The following is a 17,870-nucleotide window of genomic DNA, read 5'->3' as shown; positions in this document are numbered from 1 at the left end:
AAACCTTATAGGTTAACATTATGAATGGAATAAAAGTGTAGCTTGAGCCATGTGCCAACCCAAAGGCTGTGAAAGCGCTGATGAGGGTAAATCTGCTGCAGACTACAGCTGAGTTCAAACCAGCAAGTTTCTTGTCTAATTTTCCTTCATGATTGGGTGGCTGGAAATAAAATATTTTTAAAGATGAAGGATGAATTAGCCCCCCATTCATTTAAACTGGTGTTAAACTTTTCTGACTCATAAGAGCTTCTTAACAACTTAAAAAAATAGACACAGAAAGATTAAATGTTGATAAAAGTAAAGGACAGCCTATTTAGCTGAAGCTCAATGAAGCACATTTCTCTTCATGGGAAAATCTCTGTGAGAGCTTCAAATGTGGGCATAACATGCACATCCAGGCAGGATATCCAGAGCCTTGTAAATTTCCAGGCAGTAATTCTTGTAAAGCTTGCATGTGTTTACTCAACAGCATGCCTCAACATCGACAGCTCCCATTGGGCCACTGTCCCAGCCTGCAATTAGGATCCAGGGTTTGGCAGTTATTAATGATGCCATTGAGAAAGGAAATGGCAGACAAGCTTTCCTCCCACTGAAGCCGTGGCCTCTTGCTTATTCATTATGCTAGCACCTCTTAATCACAGTACCCAGGACCCCCAAGTGCCACTTGCTTCCAGTTTATCCAATTAGTTAGGGGCTTCTTTGCATGGTATGAAAGATGACTGTAATTAAGAACCTTGTTAGGCTGAACACTTGTTTTCTGAGTGTCAGGACTCATAACGGGGTCACTGCAAAGCAACTTTAAAGGTCAAAAGATGATTTATGGAATAAGGAAAAACACTGAGTACAAGCTACTGCAGAGATGACATAATGCATTTTGCCCATAAGCTTATGATCACTAATCAAATCAAACACTGACTTACCGTCTGGATGCCTTTCTGCTACAATCAGCTTTGACGAAGCTATATTTCCATTAAATATTTTCCACTGGATTAAATAATGTTGTAACAGATGGAAAGACTTTGGATGGACATGCCATATCAAACTAAATTAGTTAACCAACCGTTTCAATGAAAACCTCCTCTAATATAAACCTAACTGTGTATACATTGTGTGCCAACTTCGTTAACTCATTTAAGCAGTTAACATCATGCAATTCAGCACTTTTTAAAGTACAGACAAACATCAGTATTATTTGTATGTGCATTTCTGATCATAAACTTTTAAAATAAATATTTCTAAATTGGTGTTTAGTTAATATGCATTTAGTAATGAGGCTGATTGGAAATGAAAGGAAGCAAGAAAAAAAAGAGGTTTATTTTAAGAAAAAAAACATCCCACTCCGTTGATCAACTTTGTTTCATTACACAGTCAAAAAAAAGAGTTTTAAAGTGCAAAGATGTGACGATTTCCTGTGGTGATATCCTGTCTGACGTAAATCAATGCACTCTTTTGAAGATGAGCGCTGCTACACTGTTGCCCGTCTTGCCTCCAAATTGGAAAGTGGGTGTAGACAACTCCTGCACAAACTCAAATCCTGTGAAGCAACACAAAGAAAATGCGCAAGTTATGAAATGTACATTGCAAAAAAAACTAGCAGATGGCCAGAATGTTTTATCATCTTCTGTGGTTTTGTTACTAAAAAAAAGGAGCAGAACTGAGTGAAGATCCATTGACCATCTGTGACGCTTCCTGGGGGGCTAGTGAAGACAGGCTGTCACTGTGAAAGATGAGATCTCAGAAAGTAGTGGGCCCTCCTCAGCCAAAGTGGACATTGCTCAACTATTAGGTGGAAATGACTTAGGACCAACTTAATTGATGACAGCCAATCACATTCAAAACATTAAAGAACACCCTCTTTTAATTGAGGAAAGCCACGTTGTGTTCTGCAGAGACTCCTTATTCAATCACAAGGCCCTCTGGCCCCCTGCAGGCTCTCCAGAGTGACTACAATGAGGGAACAGATGACAGCTTATCTTACTGAAATTTTGACTTAACAGGCTCTTTTTGCCTGGAGCTTAACAACTTGCCAGGTAGCGATTGTGGAACTGTCTGTCTGTTAAATGAGAATGAGACAAAAAAAAAAAAGAAAAAAAAAAAAAGAGACGACTCTAAATTATACTGCCGCACACCCAAATGATCAACATGTTTTGGCAAATGCTCTAACCCATTTACAACTCAGCAAGTGTGCCTGTAGAGTCCCTGAGAACCCTAAAAAACAAACAAACATAAAAACCCCATAGAAAATAGGCTACTCAAGAAAGCTGAACTTATCAATCCTTTAAGTAAAAACAACAACCCCCCTAAACAAACGAATTTAAAGTATTCCCTTTCTCATTAAAAAAGAAAACAAGAAAACAAAACAAAACAGCCAAGCAGATTTTTGTGTGATTTACTGCAGCAAATTCTTGATCCGGGTTAGGTCATCAGCAGGTCAAAGAAATAATTCACTCCCTTATCTTAAACAATGTTAGGACTCGCTCATTAAAAAAAGAACCCCATGACATTACTTGAAGTTAAAAGCTCCACTAAAGCCTTAGTAAAGTGTTTTAAATACATTTAGATATTTAATTAATATTTTTTCAACACAAAATACCAAAAGGTGCATATATAATTTTCCCAATTCTCCAAGACCAGTGCACTGGCCTTTTGCAACACCATATAAAAAAAATAAATAAATAAAAAAAATCAGGAAGCATTTAAGTAATATCAAGGTAGACTCAAAACTGCCACAGGAATTAATTAACATAATCCTTGGCTGCATAATTAAATGCCTGATCAAAGGTCAGGTTTACTTAAAGTGTCTAATGGGCCTGATGTAACCCATTTGCTTCAAGGTTCAATGTAATTCACTCACAGATGCTCTTCTTCATACCTTAGCAGTAGCAAGTGGTTATTTGAGCTAGTGTTGCCTTCTTGTTGGCTTGAAGCAGTCTAGCCATTCTCCTTTGACACCAACAAGCCAATTTTCTCCCAGGAGAACATCCACTCACTGGTTATTTTCTCTTTTTTTGGATTATTCTCATGAAATCCTAGAGATGCCTGTGTGGGTAAATCCCAGCAGATCAGCAGTTTCTGAAATACTCACAGCAGCCCATCTAGCATCAACATCCATACCACATTCATAGTCGCCTAAAATCACCTTTCTTCTCCATTCTTTTTATATAAGCAGGTCATCTGGATCATGTTAACATGGGTTGCTGCCATTTGACTGGCATTGATATCAGCATTTAACAACAATATGGCCAGTGAGCATGTACATATTTTTAAGGCGTTCAGGTCTTCATCATCCCGTCTTTGAAATTTCCGCCAACACAAAACTGATGTGACATTTAATACCAATCCTCAGCCATGATAACTCAGTGCACTCCAAACAGTAACGAATTTTTTTCTCACCTTCACTGAATCTGTCAAGTAGCTGCTCTTTTGTCCAATTACAGGAAGTGATGGCAAAGAATCCATTATCCTTCAGAACATCTTTTAGGGCTTGGACATACTGTCTTTTGCCCTCGTTGGTGTTGACTGGGTTTAAGCTTATTGCATCAAATGTTCCTTTGTCGATACAGACGTCAAAACCTTTTAACTCCTTCGGACAACTTAAGAAGTCCATCTCCTAAAATAAAGAAAAAGCGAGAAGGTAAAAATGTAGTGATCAACACTACAGAAATGTGTACAGTTACCTGCAGAAGAAATCTTTCAGCAGATCCCAAGATGAAGTGTGCTATACTTCAATGCTTTACTTTAAAACTAAATTCCAACTGTTGACATGACAGCACTTAATTTTGCTGAGGGTTCTGGCCCACCATACCACTAGTGAAAGGACTCCTTTATCTGGACAGATGGCTGAACACCAGATCTCTGGGGTGAGCTCTAGAGCTACCTACTCACGACACATATTAGATTTATGGAGGAGGATCAACAGAGATTCCCTGAGGACAGGTACAGCTATATACTGCTACAACTGACTTTAGTGTGAGTCTGTAAAATAGAAAAAAAGTGGGAAGACGTTGTAGGAATGCGTGAAGGTGAAAGTGTCAAAGGAGCAGTAGACAGTGACTAATGGAAACTGCAAAGGGGTTCTGACATAGTTCTAAGAATGACCTCTGAGCGACAGGCACGTTCATACAACTTACGTTGGCAGTTGTGCAGAAATGACCCAGATGCCAACATACATATTTCTCTCTCACATACAACCACTGAGCCCTCCCCTGCACAGCTATGGTCAATATTGACTTCAGTGGCAGCCTTTCTGCACAAGCAGAGCACGCAGCATCATAGGTGTGAAATGCATACAACATATATGCAACTGTATTATGCATGAAGGAGTGGAAAAGTCACTCATCACAACCCTTATAGACCAGCCAGCATTCATAACTTGTTTTTCTTGCGTGTATATGATAGAAAATGTGTGTTAAAGCCTGCCAAGTTATTTGGGGTATGAGGTTGGCAGACATCCACCACATTCAAGGCCTTCTTCCTATCCAACTCTCCCACATAGTAAACACAAGAAAGTTTCCTCCAACCTTCCCAGGCTCTAGCTTGGCTCACTGTATGCTGAAAACTATATTGTATTATTGGAACTTAGGAGGGATTCATTTTGTATCAAAGCGTGATTTGTACACTGCAGAAAAAAAAAAGATTCACTTAGCCCTCCAAATATTTATGCAGAATCAGTTAAAAGGTTTAAATGCTACGCTCATCATTGAGTGGCAGCAACTTAATGCACAAAATCCACACGTTTAAAATTTCAGTTATAAAGTGTGTTTGGCGTCACTGCTGGTCATTTCTGTGAACATGAACACAATGTATCATCTTCCTTACAAATTTAAATGAACTCCAAATCTTGACTGGACACACCTTTACAGTGACATCTGTCAGTTTCTCTGCCTGAAGCACACTTCTGGCCAATTCCACAGACGCAGGAGAATAATCTATGCCGGTCAGATTCTTGTATCCATGTTTGGCCTGGTGGGGGGAAAAGCAAACAAAAAATAAATAAATTATGAACAGTTACAATAATAATCTTTGTCCTTACTAACATGTCTGTAAAGATATAAACTAAACAATTTATGTGATCTGGCCCTGCGTGTGCTGGAAAAAACAGGACATTGAGTTTGCTGCTTGTAAAAATACTTCAGAGGAAAAGCAACAATGAGAAAAACATAAGGGATTTTGTATTAGAGTGGTACCAGAAGCGCCAAGTGTTAACAGAGGAAACACAAAACACTGACAACATTGGATCGTAACACATGGAAATGGGAAATATACATTAGCTGTAGATTTTTGGTTTAATAGCTGTGGATAAAATAGTTTGCAAAAGTCTCAGTTTCATTCTGGTAAGAAAAACAACAAACTACAACTGGGTTGGATGCATTGTGATTAACCACAATTTTCTTGGAAAGCAGAGTTCAATCCCACTAGCTGCACCTAGTATGATTACTGTCAGACATGCTGAATCAAGAAATTACTCAAACAGAACCTATATGACTAAGTAAAGAAAGCTAAAAGGTCTCAAAACCCAAGGCATCATGCCAAAATCTCTGTTCTTGAGGGGATTTTTTAAAAGAAAAAAGTCAGTGAAAGTCACTGACATGTTTAGGTCTGGAAGGGGTCACAAACCAATTTTTTTAAGGTTTTGAGCAGATAGATGGGAGAGTTTCAAGACATAAATCACTGCTGAAAAAAAAGATCACAAGAGCTTGTCTCATGTTAGCCAAAAAAAAAAAAAATCTTGATGAATATTCTGTGGACTGATGAGAGAAATTGTAAACTTTTTGGAAGGTTTATATCCCATTCCATCTGTCTAACTAACACAGCAAGTCATAGAGGGACCATCATAGCTACAGTCAAACATGGTGGTGGTAGTGTGATGGTCTGGAGCTGCTTTGCTGCTTCAGGAACAATGAATGGAACAATGAATTCTGCTCTTCTACCTCCTCAGGGAGATTCTCTGGCCAGCCAGCAGTTTGTGTCCTAAAGCTCAAACAAACATGGGTTATGCAGCAGGACAATGATTCGATGATTTGGAGTGGTCTAATCAACGTCTGGACTTAAATCTGATTGAGATAATTTGGCATGACCTTAAGAAGGCCATTCGTGCTCAAACCCTCCAACTGTGTTCATTTAAAAAAAAAAAAAAAAAAAAAAAAAAAGAAACGAAACGAAGACTGGGATAAAATTCTCTATATTCATAGCAATATGAAACACTCATTGCCAGTTATTGCAAATGCTTGATTACTATTATTGCTGGTAAAGGGGGCACAATCAGTTATTAGGTTTAGGTGGCAATTGCCCTTTCACATAGGGCCAGGTAGCATCGTATACATAAAAAAAACAACATAAAGTGTCATTAATTTTACTTTATCCATACCAGCTCAACTAAAAAAGCTCCATTTCCAGTGCCAATGTCAAGAATGGCAGCATTTTCTGGGATCTTCGCTTTGTCCATCCATCGCAGCACACGGCTCATGCTTTCCTCACCAAACCTTTTAAGAAGCCACAGGTTATTGTGAAGTGAAGCAGGCCATCAGTTTGTCTCAAGAAATTATTATGGCCATGACCACTGTGGCCAATACACTGCATTATTACCATATCTCACCAACATCTCCAATATCGTTGAACGTCTCAAGCTCTTTTTGGTATGCATCATCCCAGCTGCAAACCCCAACCCCCCAGATCATTTGTTAATACTATGGCATACACATGACATGCTGTTAGGTCAAAACAAATTACTCAGGTAGCTCAGTAAATAAATAAGTCAGCAGCATGAAGCTAAAAAGCTCGTATTTAATGCTTACTTAATCTATTCTAATTTAATGGCTTAAGTGTTACACATTTCTACTTATACCATTCGCTCTATCAATGGTTACCTGTAAGCTTGTAACTAAGAATTAAACCTCTTCATGCTCGATTTGATGGCTATAAGTTGTGTTTATCTTATAGCACAGTGGACAAAATGTGTAAAGTGACTCTGAGAGTGGTATCCGCTAGCTAACTGTGTAGCCTGACACAAGACGTCCACCATCATAAATTTACGTTACAAACACTCACAACTCTTTAGTTCCGAGTTTGGACGTCCCAAAGTCATTTTCTGAGCATCGGTCTTCCTCGGAATCCGAGATATTTTCACAGCCACGCGTGCTCTCTCCGGCGTCTTCCATGCTTGTCTAGCCTGTCAAGACGTGTCCTACAGTTCCCACAAGACTTTGCGTCTAAACGGCGTGCTTCCAACCGCAGGGGTCATCGGGATTGATAGGGATGTTTCCATCATGGCGGCTTCCATTTCAGGTTATACTTTTAGTTCTGTGTGTTATCACAGCGCCAACAGCAACGCGGATCATGTAAGTGTTTTAAACTGTGCTTACAAACTGTCATGCGGTGGTTGCTGAGACGTGTGTAGCTCAACGGTGTGTCTGTTCGTTCACCGGCGACGTTAGTTTGTGTTGTTTTTTTTCCCAGTGTCATCATCCTGTTGCTGGCTAGCTAGTATTGGTTCCGTCTATTTACCGGCAAGTATATTTAATCAGAGTGTTCAGTTTGGGCAACATGATCACAGGGATAGTAATCTTAAGGTGATGTCATGTGTTACAGTGGCACAGCTGTAACATATACAGCCATAGTTTTGCCTATAAAAGAACACCTGTTATTTCTATGGAGGCAATCATATTGGGAAAGTTTAGATTCCAGGAAATACCCCGTACTACTTAGCATGCTAGCTAAGCTACCAAGTTAAGTGACTTCCGCGTATAGGTACTCCTAAAATTTAAAGTCATGTCGACCTTTTATTTTAAAGGAATTTGCTATATCCTCAAAAACGAGATAACGCAATAAATCAAAAAACGGAGTTGCACAAACAGATTTGTTTCTCTTGTTTCCGCATTGCTAGATTAGCTTGGTAGCCAAATCGCTGATTTTCACTCTTAAGTCACCAGTGTGTCTATTTAAACGGCTGGGATGCGCAGATTTGTTTTTCTTTATTTTCTTTAAGAACATCGAAGAAACGTCGTCGATGAGAAATGATTTTAATAGCATATGTGAAATAAGGAAACCAGGCTTCCGACAGCTTCTGTTCACATCCGTTCTCCTCTTTTAATAGTCGCCCCTGAGCAGGTGGATAGTTGCAGCTTGACTGGGCTGCAAGTCTGACTGCATTCCTGGCATAGGCAGAAAGAGCTGATTGTTTACCAGCAGCTGACGCGACCGAATGTTCACACAGGAACAAAAAGTGTATTTGTTGTTTAATATTACAGGTTACAAGGAGTCTTTTAATTGCAGTGGACTTATTTCACAGCAGATATTTTGACATGTAGTCTTAGGTAAACACAGGTGTTACTAATAACATTTTGCCTTCAGGTTACTGAGGTTACCATTCTCACAACCTCGGTTCGAGCCCACTTCTCGCATAAAAACTAAAGGCAACTGGGCCTGTGAAACCAGCTCTAAAGACTGTTTTAATTTGTTTTTACTCGTGGTTCGGTCAAACCCGCCATAAATGTTTTCAATTTCTGTTATTATGACTGTTTTGCTGTTGTTAGAATTTAGTTATATTTGTAATAATTTTATTATGTTGCATGATTATGTAAGTCCTATGTTTGCAATTGGGGTTTTGAGACCTGGATTGCAAATGAATGTGCCCATAAAGCCCTTTAGGTCAGCTTCTGTTGTATTAAAATGTGCTATAGAAATATGCTGACCTGACTTGATATTAATGACAGTTTATTTTCTAGAATAGAAGGTGATTAGTTACATGTGTTTACCTACTGTGAAATAGGTCTGGCTTATGTTGTTGTTTGCTATGAACAGTAGAAATGTATCAGATTCCAATTTTCAGCACATACAAATAAAAATCACATTTTCTTGAATGCAAAATATTGTCTTCATAATAAAACTAAATATGAAAGATTACTCGTCTCCATAATTTTCCTGATGATGCTTTGATTCTTTTATTGCTCATAGTGAGGCTGCTGGCTTGCAGCCAGCTCTGAGCACTAGATAACTTTATGTTTAGCCACTTTGTTAGCTTCTTTAAAATGACCATGTTCAGCTGGGTGAGCGCGATTTGATTAGGTTTGGTTTGATTAGGTTTGTTGTTGCAAATGTTTTTGCGGCGCTCCTCCAGTGGTTTAATTTGACAGACTTTTTTACTCATTTTACCACTAATCGCATGTCAACATGTAGCTGACTTCAACAGACCAGCTTGAAGTCAGCCATATGGGAGGCTGAGAATGCTGAAAAATCTGATTCCTGTGTAGTGCCAAAAAGTGATTTCAGGTATTTGCCAAAAGCAAATGACTTGTTGACCTATATTCTGTCAAACACACTTGAAGCATATCTATTATATAGCGCTTTGAGGGCCCCAAAAGCGCTATATAAATGCAATCCATTATTATTATTATTATTGTTGTTATTATTATTATTATTATTATTTATTTATTTATCCACATAAAAATTCTCATGGTGATTCTGAATGTCTTTTTCTGAGAGAGATCTGGCCAAGAGGGCAGCAGAAATTGCAAAAAATGTAATAGTTCTATAAAGATATTTTAAGTTGCCAAAAAGGACCGGATGATTTACTGTTTAAAACAAAGAATAGATACAATAACACGGAGTCATAACGATACTTGTAAAACAGGTCATTTGTTTATTTTATGTATGACTCCTTTGTAAATCCTATTTAGTACAGCCTGTTCACCACTCTTAACAAAGATCTGGGCATCTCTAATGGAAGAGTGTTATTAGCAGAATTGGTAATCTACTGATCTTTATTTCACATCATGTGTTGCATTTATTACTAAATGACTTGTGACTTCATCATTTGATCAGATCATTTTATTTTTATAACACATCTAAAAACAACAGGAGTTGGTCCAAAGGCAAGAATAGGTTAAAAAACATAAGGGGAAAAATGTAGAAGCTGTTGGGTTGATAATCCAAATGACTTTGAGTTATAAAATGGAGTATTAAGTTTAAAAGCCAACCTATGGAGAATTTGAGGAGTAAAGCAGCATTTTTAAAATAATCAGGGAATGTGAACATTTATGTAATTATGGGTTTGTTGTTGTTTTTTAATGTTTTTGTTTTGTTTTTGTCAGGTAGAGACAAGCAAACTTATGCTTAAACCATTAATTAATTAGGAAATTAATAACACTACTTAACCACTATTCTGTGAAAACATCTTTACACAGGAGGGCTTCCTATTAGGAGATGTAAGGCAAGAAGAGACTGTGAGCATCAGTGACACACAGATCAGCAGCGCTGAACTGCTACAGGTAGTAGGTAAGCCCTGAAACAGACTTAACACTTTTGCGTTGACCGATTAACACAGGACAGAGAAGCTCACACATCACCGTTTTAAACCTCCTTCTCATGGCACACATGACAGCGGGAAATGAGCAGATTAAAATTAAGTACTGGTATTTCAATTGTCATGCTTTGATGTTAGGGTTTTTGTATATGTTTGCTGACTCTGTCACACTGCCATGGCTTACTGAGAAACTTCCATTTCCTGAGACAACGCAGGTGTATACAGACAAATGTTAACGTCCCTTTTACTACCTTGTAACTTTTATTGACTCCAAAACTAAACTTATTAATTAATAATAAATGTAATTTAAAAATATCTACATTTACATCACATCATCCCTGCTAGGACATAGGATGTTTAAGGACTTTGGGGAAAAGGAAAACATTATGAGACTAATATTATTCAGCTGGACAGTCAGGCATTTTAAATTGGGGAAATCCTCTGTAAGGTGTTACTGAAGATTTTTTTTAAAATTTTTATTCTTTGTTGAGTGGAGTTCTTAGGTTTACTGCTTCCTGACTTTCTACTCATACTTCAGTGTTTCTAGAAATGACAGTCAGTGTTCTTATTGTTTACTACATATTCTCGTGCTTCTGCTTATTTTATTTTATTTTGCTTATGATCTCTTCTTAAAGTATTTGGAATAGCAAGCAAGTCTAAAATAATCAGCAAGAGAAGCGTTTCTGCTTTGCAAGGTCATGTTTGCTGTTTGTGGGGCCCTGTAGACATTTGTTTTTGTTCTTATAAGTTGCACGTGTCTTGTTGAATTTGATAAATACACCAGTGTCAATGACATCTCATTGATGTTGTTTTGTGTTATATATTTAAATTGTGGGTCTACATGTTGCTTTAAATTTGCTTCACACTCATAAAGATTTGCATACATGATGATAAGTAACTAAAGAATCTTGTCACTGCTTATTTTCACCAGAAATCCATCACCATGATCCTTGTGCACAGTTGTTTAGGTAAGATATGACCTTTGTTCACTTAAACAGGTTTCATTCAGTGTTCACTGTACAGTACACAGTATATGTACTAGTTTTTTTGTTGTAATAGTGTAGTACAGACATTGTTTCATCCAAGCTAACATTGTACGTCAGCAATTCGGTCCATTAGGGGTTTAGGAAAATTTGATGTAAAACTTTATTGTAACACACGCTTAACAAGATAAGGTAGGTGGATGAATTCTTACTGTCTAACTCATTGAAACCACGTGTTATTGTTCAGTCTCATTTTTTCTCTCTCAAAAAAACAGTATGTACAGAGTAGCTTATGGTATTGACAGTTGGACAGTAGATGGCCCCATATGACAAGGCTAAAGCAGAGGAGGCGTGGGAACATGATGAATCCATTTAAAACCTGTTTCTTCCTCTCTCTCATCAGCTTTTATGACTACGCAGGTAAAGTCAATGAAGAAAGTCTCAACAGCATTCTTAAAGATAGACGGAAAGTAAGTGAACTTTTTTTGTGAGACGACTGAATTGCTATGAAATGTCTTGTTACATTTATGCTGAAAGTAATCATAACAAATCCTATTTGTGAAATCATCATTGCATTGACCTTAATGGCATTACACCTCCTTACATATGCATTTAACAAAGGATGTACAAGTTTCATAATGACCAAAAGTTTCTATTTTTGCAGACATACTATGATGTCTTTTGTTCATTCAGCCTCTGCACATACTTGGTACTTTGTCCTAAACAGGGCATAGAGAGGCTTGAGCACATTTTAAAAGAGTTGTTTCTGTGGCCGTGCAGAATGTCATTGGTTGGTACCGGTTCCGAAGGAATACGCAGCAGCAGATGTCGTTCAGGGAACAGATCATCCACAAACAGCTGACCCAGCTGCTCGGTGTACCCGACCTCGTCTTCCTTCTTTTTAGCTTCATCTCCACCGCCAACAGCTCCACACACGCACTGGAATATGTGCTCTTCAGACCTAATCGAAGGTAATGACAGCTTTTGATAAATTATTTGCCTTATCCACAGTTAATGCATTTCTGTGTCAGTGGGATTGTATTGTGAATTGGTATCAGAAGATAATCTGAGTTAAGCTATTTAAAAGAAAAAAAATGGATTGGTGCTACTTGTTACTTCTGATAACAAGCTGGTGCAGAATGGACTTTTTAAAGATGTGTAAATGGCAAAATATGACGCGCAACATAGTGTTTATGTTTCCTGAAGAAGTTTTTCATGGTTTAAAAGCACTAACTGGTTATATCCACTCAGTAGGTACAACCAGAGGATTACACTCTCAATCCCAAACCTTGGTAACACGAGCCAGCAGGAATACAAAGTCTCTTCAGTTCCCAATACCTCACTTAACTACGCAAAGGTCATTAAAGAGCATGGGTAAGGTCTGAATTACCAGTTTGTTTTGTTTTGTTTAACTGTTTATCCTATGCCACTGGTAACTACCATTTTGGGGGGTACGGATTGTACAGCCATTTTTCTCCTATGATAAGAATGGGGCTGCAGCATCCACCTGTTTTTCACCTGATGCCATAGCATAGTTTACCCTTAAGGGCATAATTAGCAGCTAAATCCCAATGTGTGTATGTGTTTATGAAAGTTTATGGTTGACACTTTGTGCAAGTAGGATCAGCATATATTTGTTGGTGACTGCAGTGCAAAGCTGGTATGTGAAGGCCTGCATGTGCTTCAGCTCTTATTTCTGTTTTTGTATCTAAACTTAGACCCTCTGTTTCTGCTGTGGAAGAGTACCGTGTGTGTTACAGGAAGAGTTTGGTCAGGCCTGTCTCTTCAGCTTATTCAGCTTGTACTTTGAAGAGTCAGTGGTTAGCTACGGTTTAACTTTACTATAGAAGACAGCAACAAAAACCACAATTTATCTGTGGTCTTGATTGATAAAATATGTAGGTTTATGCTGTGTATCGTTTTGTTTTCTTGAAAGATGTGTTTGAAATCTTTTTTGGTGAATATGTCTGCAGGGCTGAATTTTTTGACAAAGACGGTGTGATGAAGGATATCCGAACAATATTCCAAGTCTACAGTGCACTACAAGATAAACTGCAGGTGGGTTGAATAATTCCTGTTATTTCACCTCAAACATTTTATGAACTTCTTTGGGCAGTAGAATATTTATGTTATTTTGTTCTATTTTGCATGAGATTTAATTTTTCTGATAAATTGTTTGCCCTATTTTTAGGCTGTTTGTGGTGAGGTAGAACAAAGTGAGCGTGTTAAAGAGAAAATTCAAGAGGAAGTGAACAAACTCAAACAACAAATTGCTCTCAGGAAACGCAAGACTGCAGAAGAGGAGAGAAGTACGTAACTGATTTGCATTCAGTATACTGGAATTATGTCATTAATATTTCAAATGCGTGCTGCTTTAAATTTTAGAACCACAAATTTGGGCTTAAACTTGGATGCAGACAGTGAACTAACATCTTGTAGATTATAACATCCTTTTAAGCTAATAGCTAATAATGCAAAGCTACACATTCAGAGAAATTCAGTTTTAAGTTTTTAAGTTCATGTTAGACCAGTCAACAGTTAATATGCATATAAATGGCATTTACATTTACCTTACATGTTTTTAATAGCTACATCTTTCTCTTTTCTCTGCAGGGCTCCGTGAAGCCCAAAATGCAGACTCCCATTCCACTCCAGAGGAGAACACAGAACCTTGTGAGGGTTCTCCGCTGTCCGGGATAGCTTTCCCCACACCCTCTGCTCCGGAGCGGCCCAGTACCTCACCTAACCCACCATCTTACACTGACCTCATGTCCCAAGATGACTCTCTCCTGCCCTCTTCTTCCCCCCCTACTAGTGCTGCTCTGTTACCCCGACCCCAAGCTGTGGGCTCCCCAGGACACCCTACCCCTGGCCCTACGGTGATGGGCTTGGGTCTTGGCCACGGGCTGGGCCTGGGCCTCAGCGCAAGTTCAAATCCCGTTACCACTCCCAGCACTCCGTACCTTGGCAATGGTGACGGCTCAAGCTCTGACTCGTTAGACAGACAAGCTGCAGGGCAGGAAGACGATGAGGAGGAGGAGGACGACGAGGACGAGGACAGTAGCGAATATGAGAACTTGGTGAGCGAAGGTGCTCACCTGCCAATGGTCTCTGCCAGCGTTTTAGCTCAAGGTCGACCAGCTGCCCTCAGCCCTGACGGGGATGCTCATGGCTCGCAGGCCACATAAAAAAAAAAAAAAAAAAGCCACAGGATGTGTAAGGGACACAAATATGTGACACACCTTGAGAGGTGGGCATCGAAAGCAATCAAAGATGGGCAAATACAGACAAAAAAAAGTGCCAGTCCTGAAAGTGAAAGGCATGTGCAAGTGATGTCCCACTGTGTGTATTCTTGTCTTAGTCTGATCTCCATTTTAAGGGGAAACCTACTAGGCTTTGCAGGCTTAAACAGGTGCATCTCACTGGGTGAAAAGTCGTTTGTCTTTATGTTTTGTTTCAAAGTGGGCCGGTTTTGATATTTAAGTGTGGCGTTGTTGGATTTCAGGGCGAGCAGTGAAGATTTAAACATTATTCAGGCCAACTGGTTGGCTAAGAGATTAGCCCATGCTTTCTGTATGTTAAGTGTATATCTTTTTGTTTCAAATTTGGATCACTGACTTTAAGCACCCACTCTTACATTACCTCTTGCACTATTTTTGTTTTCTTGCTTTCTTCTACACAAACCAACTATGAGAATGAAGGGAAAATATTCTGCGGCCTTCAAACAATTTTCAGTGAAGTAGGCAAATGGTTGTTTACTTTTTAATTTTAAGAAAGAAATATATATGTAACTAGAATTTATTCAATGTGCACATTTTGTCTTTTCGATTTTCAACTTGTTAGTGTCTTTTCCATGTTTCACGGTCTTTAATTAACCGTACCGTTGCCTATTAAAATAATGATTAGATTTCAAACAAAATTTACTCTGCCACTTCTAGGATGGGTGCTTTTATATATATATATATATATATTTTGTCAGATTAACAGTTGATCTTATTTGACTGACAGTGTCAATGTCTCGTTCTTCTAGGATAACACTGAAATTGTATGCGCTTTGCTGCACTTAACAAAATTTTAGATTTCTTTAATAATGTGCTATACCAATGCTGACATGTTGTGCCACTTGAGTAGTCCTCTTTGACCACCCTGAGCCAAAATTAGCTCAGCTTATTTGCATTGTATGGGGTTCACAGGGCAAACAGTGTACTGTAGCTTTACTAACCAGATGCTTATGGTTCCCTTCTGCTGCTGCATCACACACAGAGAGCTGCCACTAAAAAAGAAAAATTGCATCCATCTGTACTTCTTCATATAAAAACCTGGCTGCTGCTTCCACTTTACAGTGCTGGTTTTCTCAATACTACTGACCATGTTTGTGTTCATTTAACCACTTTGAGCTTACTTCTCACTAATATGTTCTTTATTAAAATCATAATGGAATTATGGCTGGCACCCCTGTACAGTGTGAATTGCAACTTTGGGAACAGAGACTGAGCAATCACCTTCACGTTTTTGCATAGTTGAATGCAGACCTCATGTGTTGTGACCTGCCTGATTCAGTGTAAAGTATAAGGACCTGGTTTAATGTGATGAAAGCATCATGACCTTGCTTCAGTGCCTTCCACTCAGGGCAGTTTCAGTCTGCACACAAAACACATTCACAGACCTCTCTTTGGGGGGAAAGTTGTATTTAAAAAAAAAAAAAAATACTGTGTTGTGTTTGCAATAATCAACTTCCACATTTTTTTTTATTTTTTTTTATGTTTTTCTTTTTTAATTTTTATTTTAATTGAGCCTTGCAGTTTAAAGCATGCATTTCCATAATGTCATGTTTTGTCTCCCTGAAACAGTCTTTTCTGCTTCCCAAAGATGTTTTTTTCCCCCCCTCTTTTTACCTTTCCTGGTGGCTTCTGAGTGGATGTGTATCCTAATATTGCAGCCTCTACTGCTTGCTTTATTATTTGAAACTGGAAACAAAAGTCAGAACGAATCTGTGTCACGACCTAGCAGCACCCAGGGCAAAGTTGGTGAGGTGACAAACAGCTTTTTAAACCTCTGGCCCGTTTGAGGACAGCCATAGTGAGAGTGGTGGGGTTTTTTTGGGGGGTGGGGGGTGTTCTCTAGACATTATTATATTAAGCATGGAATGGATGTTTGCACTGTTTGTGGAGGTTGTTTGACATAGTGAGGAGGTTGCACTCAATTTGGAAGAGATTTCAGGGTGGAGACACTTTGCCTTGTGAACAAGCTCTGCTTTATTTACACAGCCTGTTTTATGTCTTTTTTTTCTTTTTCTTTTTTTTTTTTTTTTTTTGGCCTTGGAGGCATTTGATTTGCCCTGATGTGTAATGCCAATGCATCACTGGTCAGGAACTGGCACTCAGAAATGTTGCTGAATAATCACCCAGAGTAACACAATCATGCAATGTTAAAAGAAATGATAAAATCGACTTGTTAGGAGTGTTTCCTTTGAGTACTGGAATATAATAAGGAAATAAATAATGAATGTATAGTAAACACGGGGGGTGGGGTAGCATTTAAACTGAATTTACCGTATGAGCTTGTCTCAGTTGAGTGTTGTGGTATCGAGCAGCAGTTCTCAGTCTTGGTCCTCACTCTTGATCCTGGTCTTCAAGCCCTAGAAAATTTGTTTTGTTTTTTAAAAACAAAAATCCCTTCTGCCATCCTATCATGACCAGATGGTCAGATAGGAAACCAAAAGGGCAGAAGACCACTGGTGTAAAGAGTGCGAGACCTAACATTGTTAGGATCGTATACCTTTTAAGCTCCAATACACTCATGTACTTACTGTATAGGATGACCTTTCACTTCCTCCGCCCCCAAGTGGTTCATTGCAACATAAACACCTCCCCAAAGCACGAAGTCCAGAGCGCAGTTTAGATCTTCTTGGCTTTTATCTGGATTTGTGTACTTGACAATAGCTGACCAAGGACTTGCTTAGATGAGCACAGAGAATAAGGTTCTTGAACTGGGAGGGTAATAAATGAGACATGCATATGTGATATAATGCCTCTTTGTTTTGTTATTGCGATGAACAGTCTTCATTGAATGCTTTAAAGTTTCCATTTTTCAAAGACATTAACATGTAAGTGGGTGTAAATCCTCATATGTGCATTTTATTTGGATGTATTGTCTTTATTATGTAAAGCAAACTTTGTGCTTAGAGTTTGGGATTTCCTGGGAAGAAAAAAAAAAGCTAGTCATAGATTTTAATTTTATTATTATTTTTGCATGTGAAAAATGAATTGGGGAATCATTAATTATTGTGGAATATAAATATCTGCTTTGACGATTGGAGCTTCTCACCAATATCGTCACTAGTTTCACGCTGGGAACTGTTGGTCAAGCTGTCATGCATTACTGCAGACTGCTTGCTGCAGTATTTTTTACGATGACATCATCCTTTCGTCCCTTTTTAGGGGGGAATACCACGTGGTTGATTGCCAGAGATGCAACATATTGCGATGCATAAATTATAAAACAAAAACATTTTTACTCTGACTAACTAAGCCTAGCGACTAAAAGAACGGGCGCTCTAATGGCTCTTTTCGTTATTTCTGTGATAT

The 17,870-nt window shown here is 38.6% G+C and overlaps 2 protein-coding genes across 3 annotated transcripts; one reads left to right on the top strand and one right to left on the bottom strand.

Annotated features, from left to right (window-relative positions):
• Positions 1-1,290: 1,290 nt before the first annotated feature.
• eef1akmt2 (EEF1A lysine methyltransferase 2) lies at positions 1,291-7,182 on the bottom strand. Its single transcript, XM_040001367.1, has 6 exons — positions 7,048-7,182; positions 6,586-6,651; positions 6,368-6,482; positions 4,855-4,962; positions 3,394-3,610; positions 1,291-1,534 (listed from the first exon to the last, which is right to left on the bottom strand). Exons 1-6 carry the CDS (start codon positions 7,155-7,157, stop codon positions 1,437-1,439), a joined length of 714 nt encoding a protein of 237 aa, XP_039857301.1. The 5' UTR covers positions 7,158-7,182; the 3' UTR covers positions 1,291-1,436.
• A 49-nt stretch (positions 7,183-7,231) lies between these two features.
• abraxas2 (abraxas 2, BRISC complex subunit) lies at positions 7,232-17,306 on the top strand. 2 transcript variants are annotated; one of them, XM_040001363.1, is made up of 9 exons: positions 7,232-7,337; positions 10,182-10,272; positions 11,232-11,268; positions 11,687-11,753; positions 12,064-12,254; positions 12,538-12,657; positions 13,257-13,341; positions 13,475-13,592; positions 13,897-17,306. In XM_040001363.1, the coding sequence occupies exons 1-9, from the start codon at positions 7,266-7,268 to the stop codon at positions 14,469-14,471; spliced, it is 1,356 nt and encodes a 451-aa protein (XP_039857297.1). In that variant the 5' UTR covers positions 7,232-7,265; the 3' UTR covers positions 14,472-17,306. The 2 variants fall into 2 exon arrangements, with proteins under 2 accessions (XP_039857297.1, XP_039857296.1); XM_040001362.1 differs by having other exon boundaries at positions 12,535-12,657.
• Positions 17,307-17,870: the final 564 nt, after the last annotated feature.

This window comes from Simochromis diagramma, unplaced genomic scaffold (assembly GCF_900408965.1).
Source record: "Simochromis diagramma unplaced genomic scaffold, fSimDia1.1 OVJJ01000421.1, whole genome shotgun sequence".
NCBI lineage: Eukaryota > Metazoa > Chordata > Actinopteri > Cichliformes > Cichlidae > Simochromis > Simochromis diagramma.
Note: the sequence above shows the minus strand (reverse complement) of the source record. Positions and strands in the feature narration are given on the sequence as shown.

Excerpts from the sequence above, each read along its gene's own strand:
- eef1akmt2 (XM_040001367.1), bottom strand. The coding sequence starts at position 7,157 with ATGGAAGACGCCGGAGAGAGCACGCGTGGCTGTGAAAATATCTCGGAT. Across the intron at positions 6,483-6,585 it reads GGAGATGTTGGTGAGATATG|GTTTGGTGAGGAAAGCATGA; the intron begins GTAATAATGCAG and ends GCTTCTTAAAAG. Across the intron at positions 1,535-3,393 it reads ACTTGACAGATTCAGTGAAG|GATTTGAGTTTGTGCAGGAG; the intron begins GTGAGAAAAAAA and ends GTTGCTTCACAG.
- abraxas2 (XM_040001362.1), top strand. The coding sequence starts at position 7,266 with ATGGCGGCTTCCATTTCAGGTTATACTTTTAGTTCTGTGTGTTATCAC. Across the intron at positions 10,273-11,231 it reads TGAACTGCTACAGGTAGTAG|AAATCCATCACCATGATCCT; the intron begins GTAAGCCCTGAA and ends TATTTTCACCAG. Across the intron at positions 11,269-11,686 it reads CCTTGTGCACAGTTGTTTAG|CTTTTATGACTACGCAGGTA; the intron begins GTAAGATATGAC and ends CTCTCTCATCAG.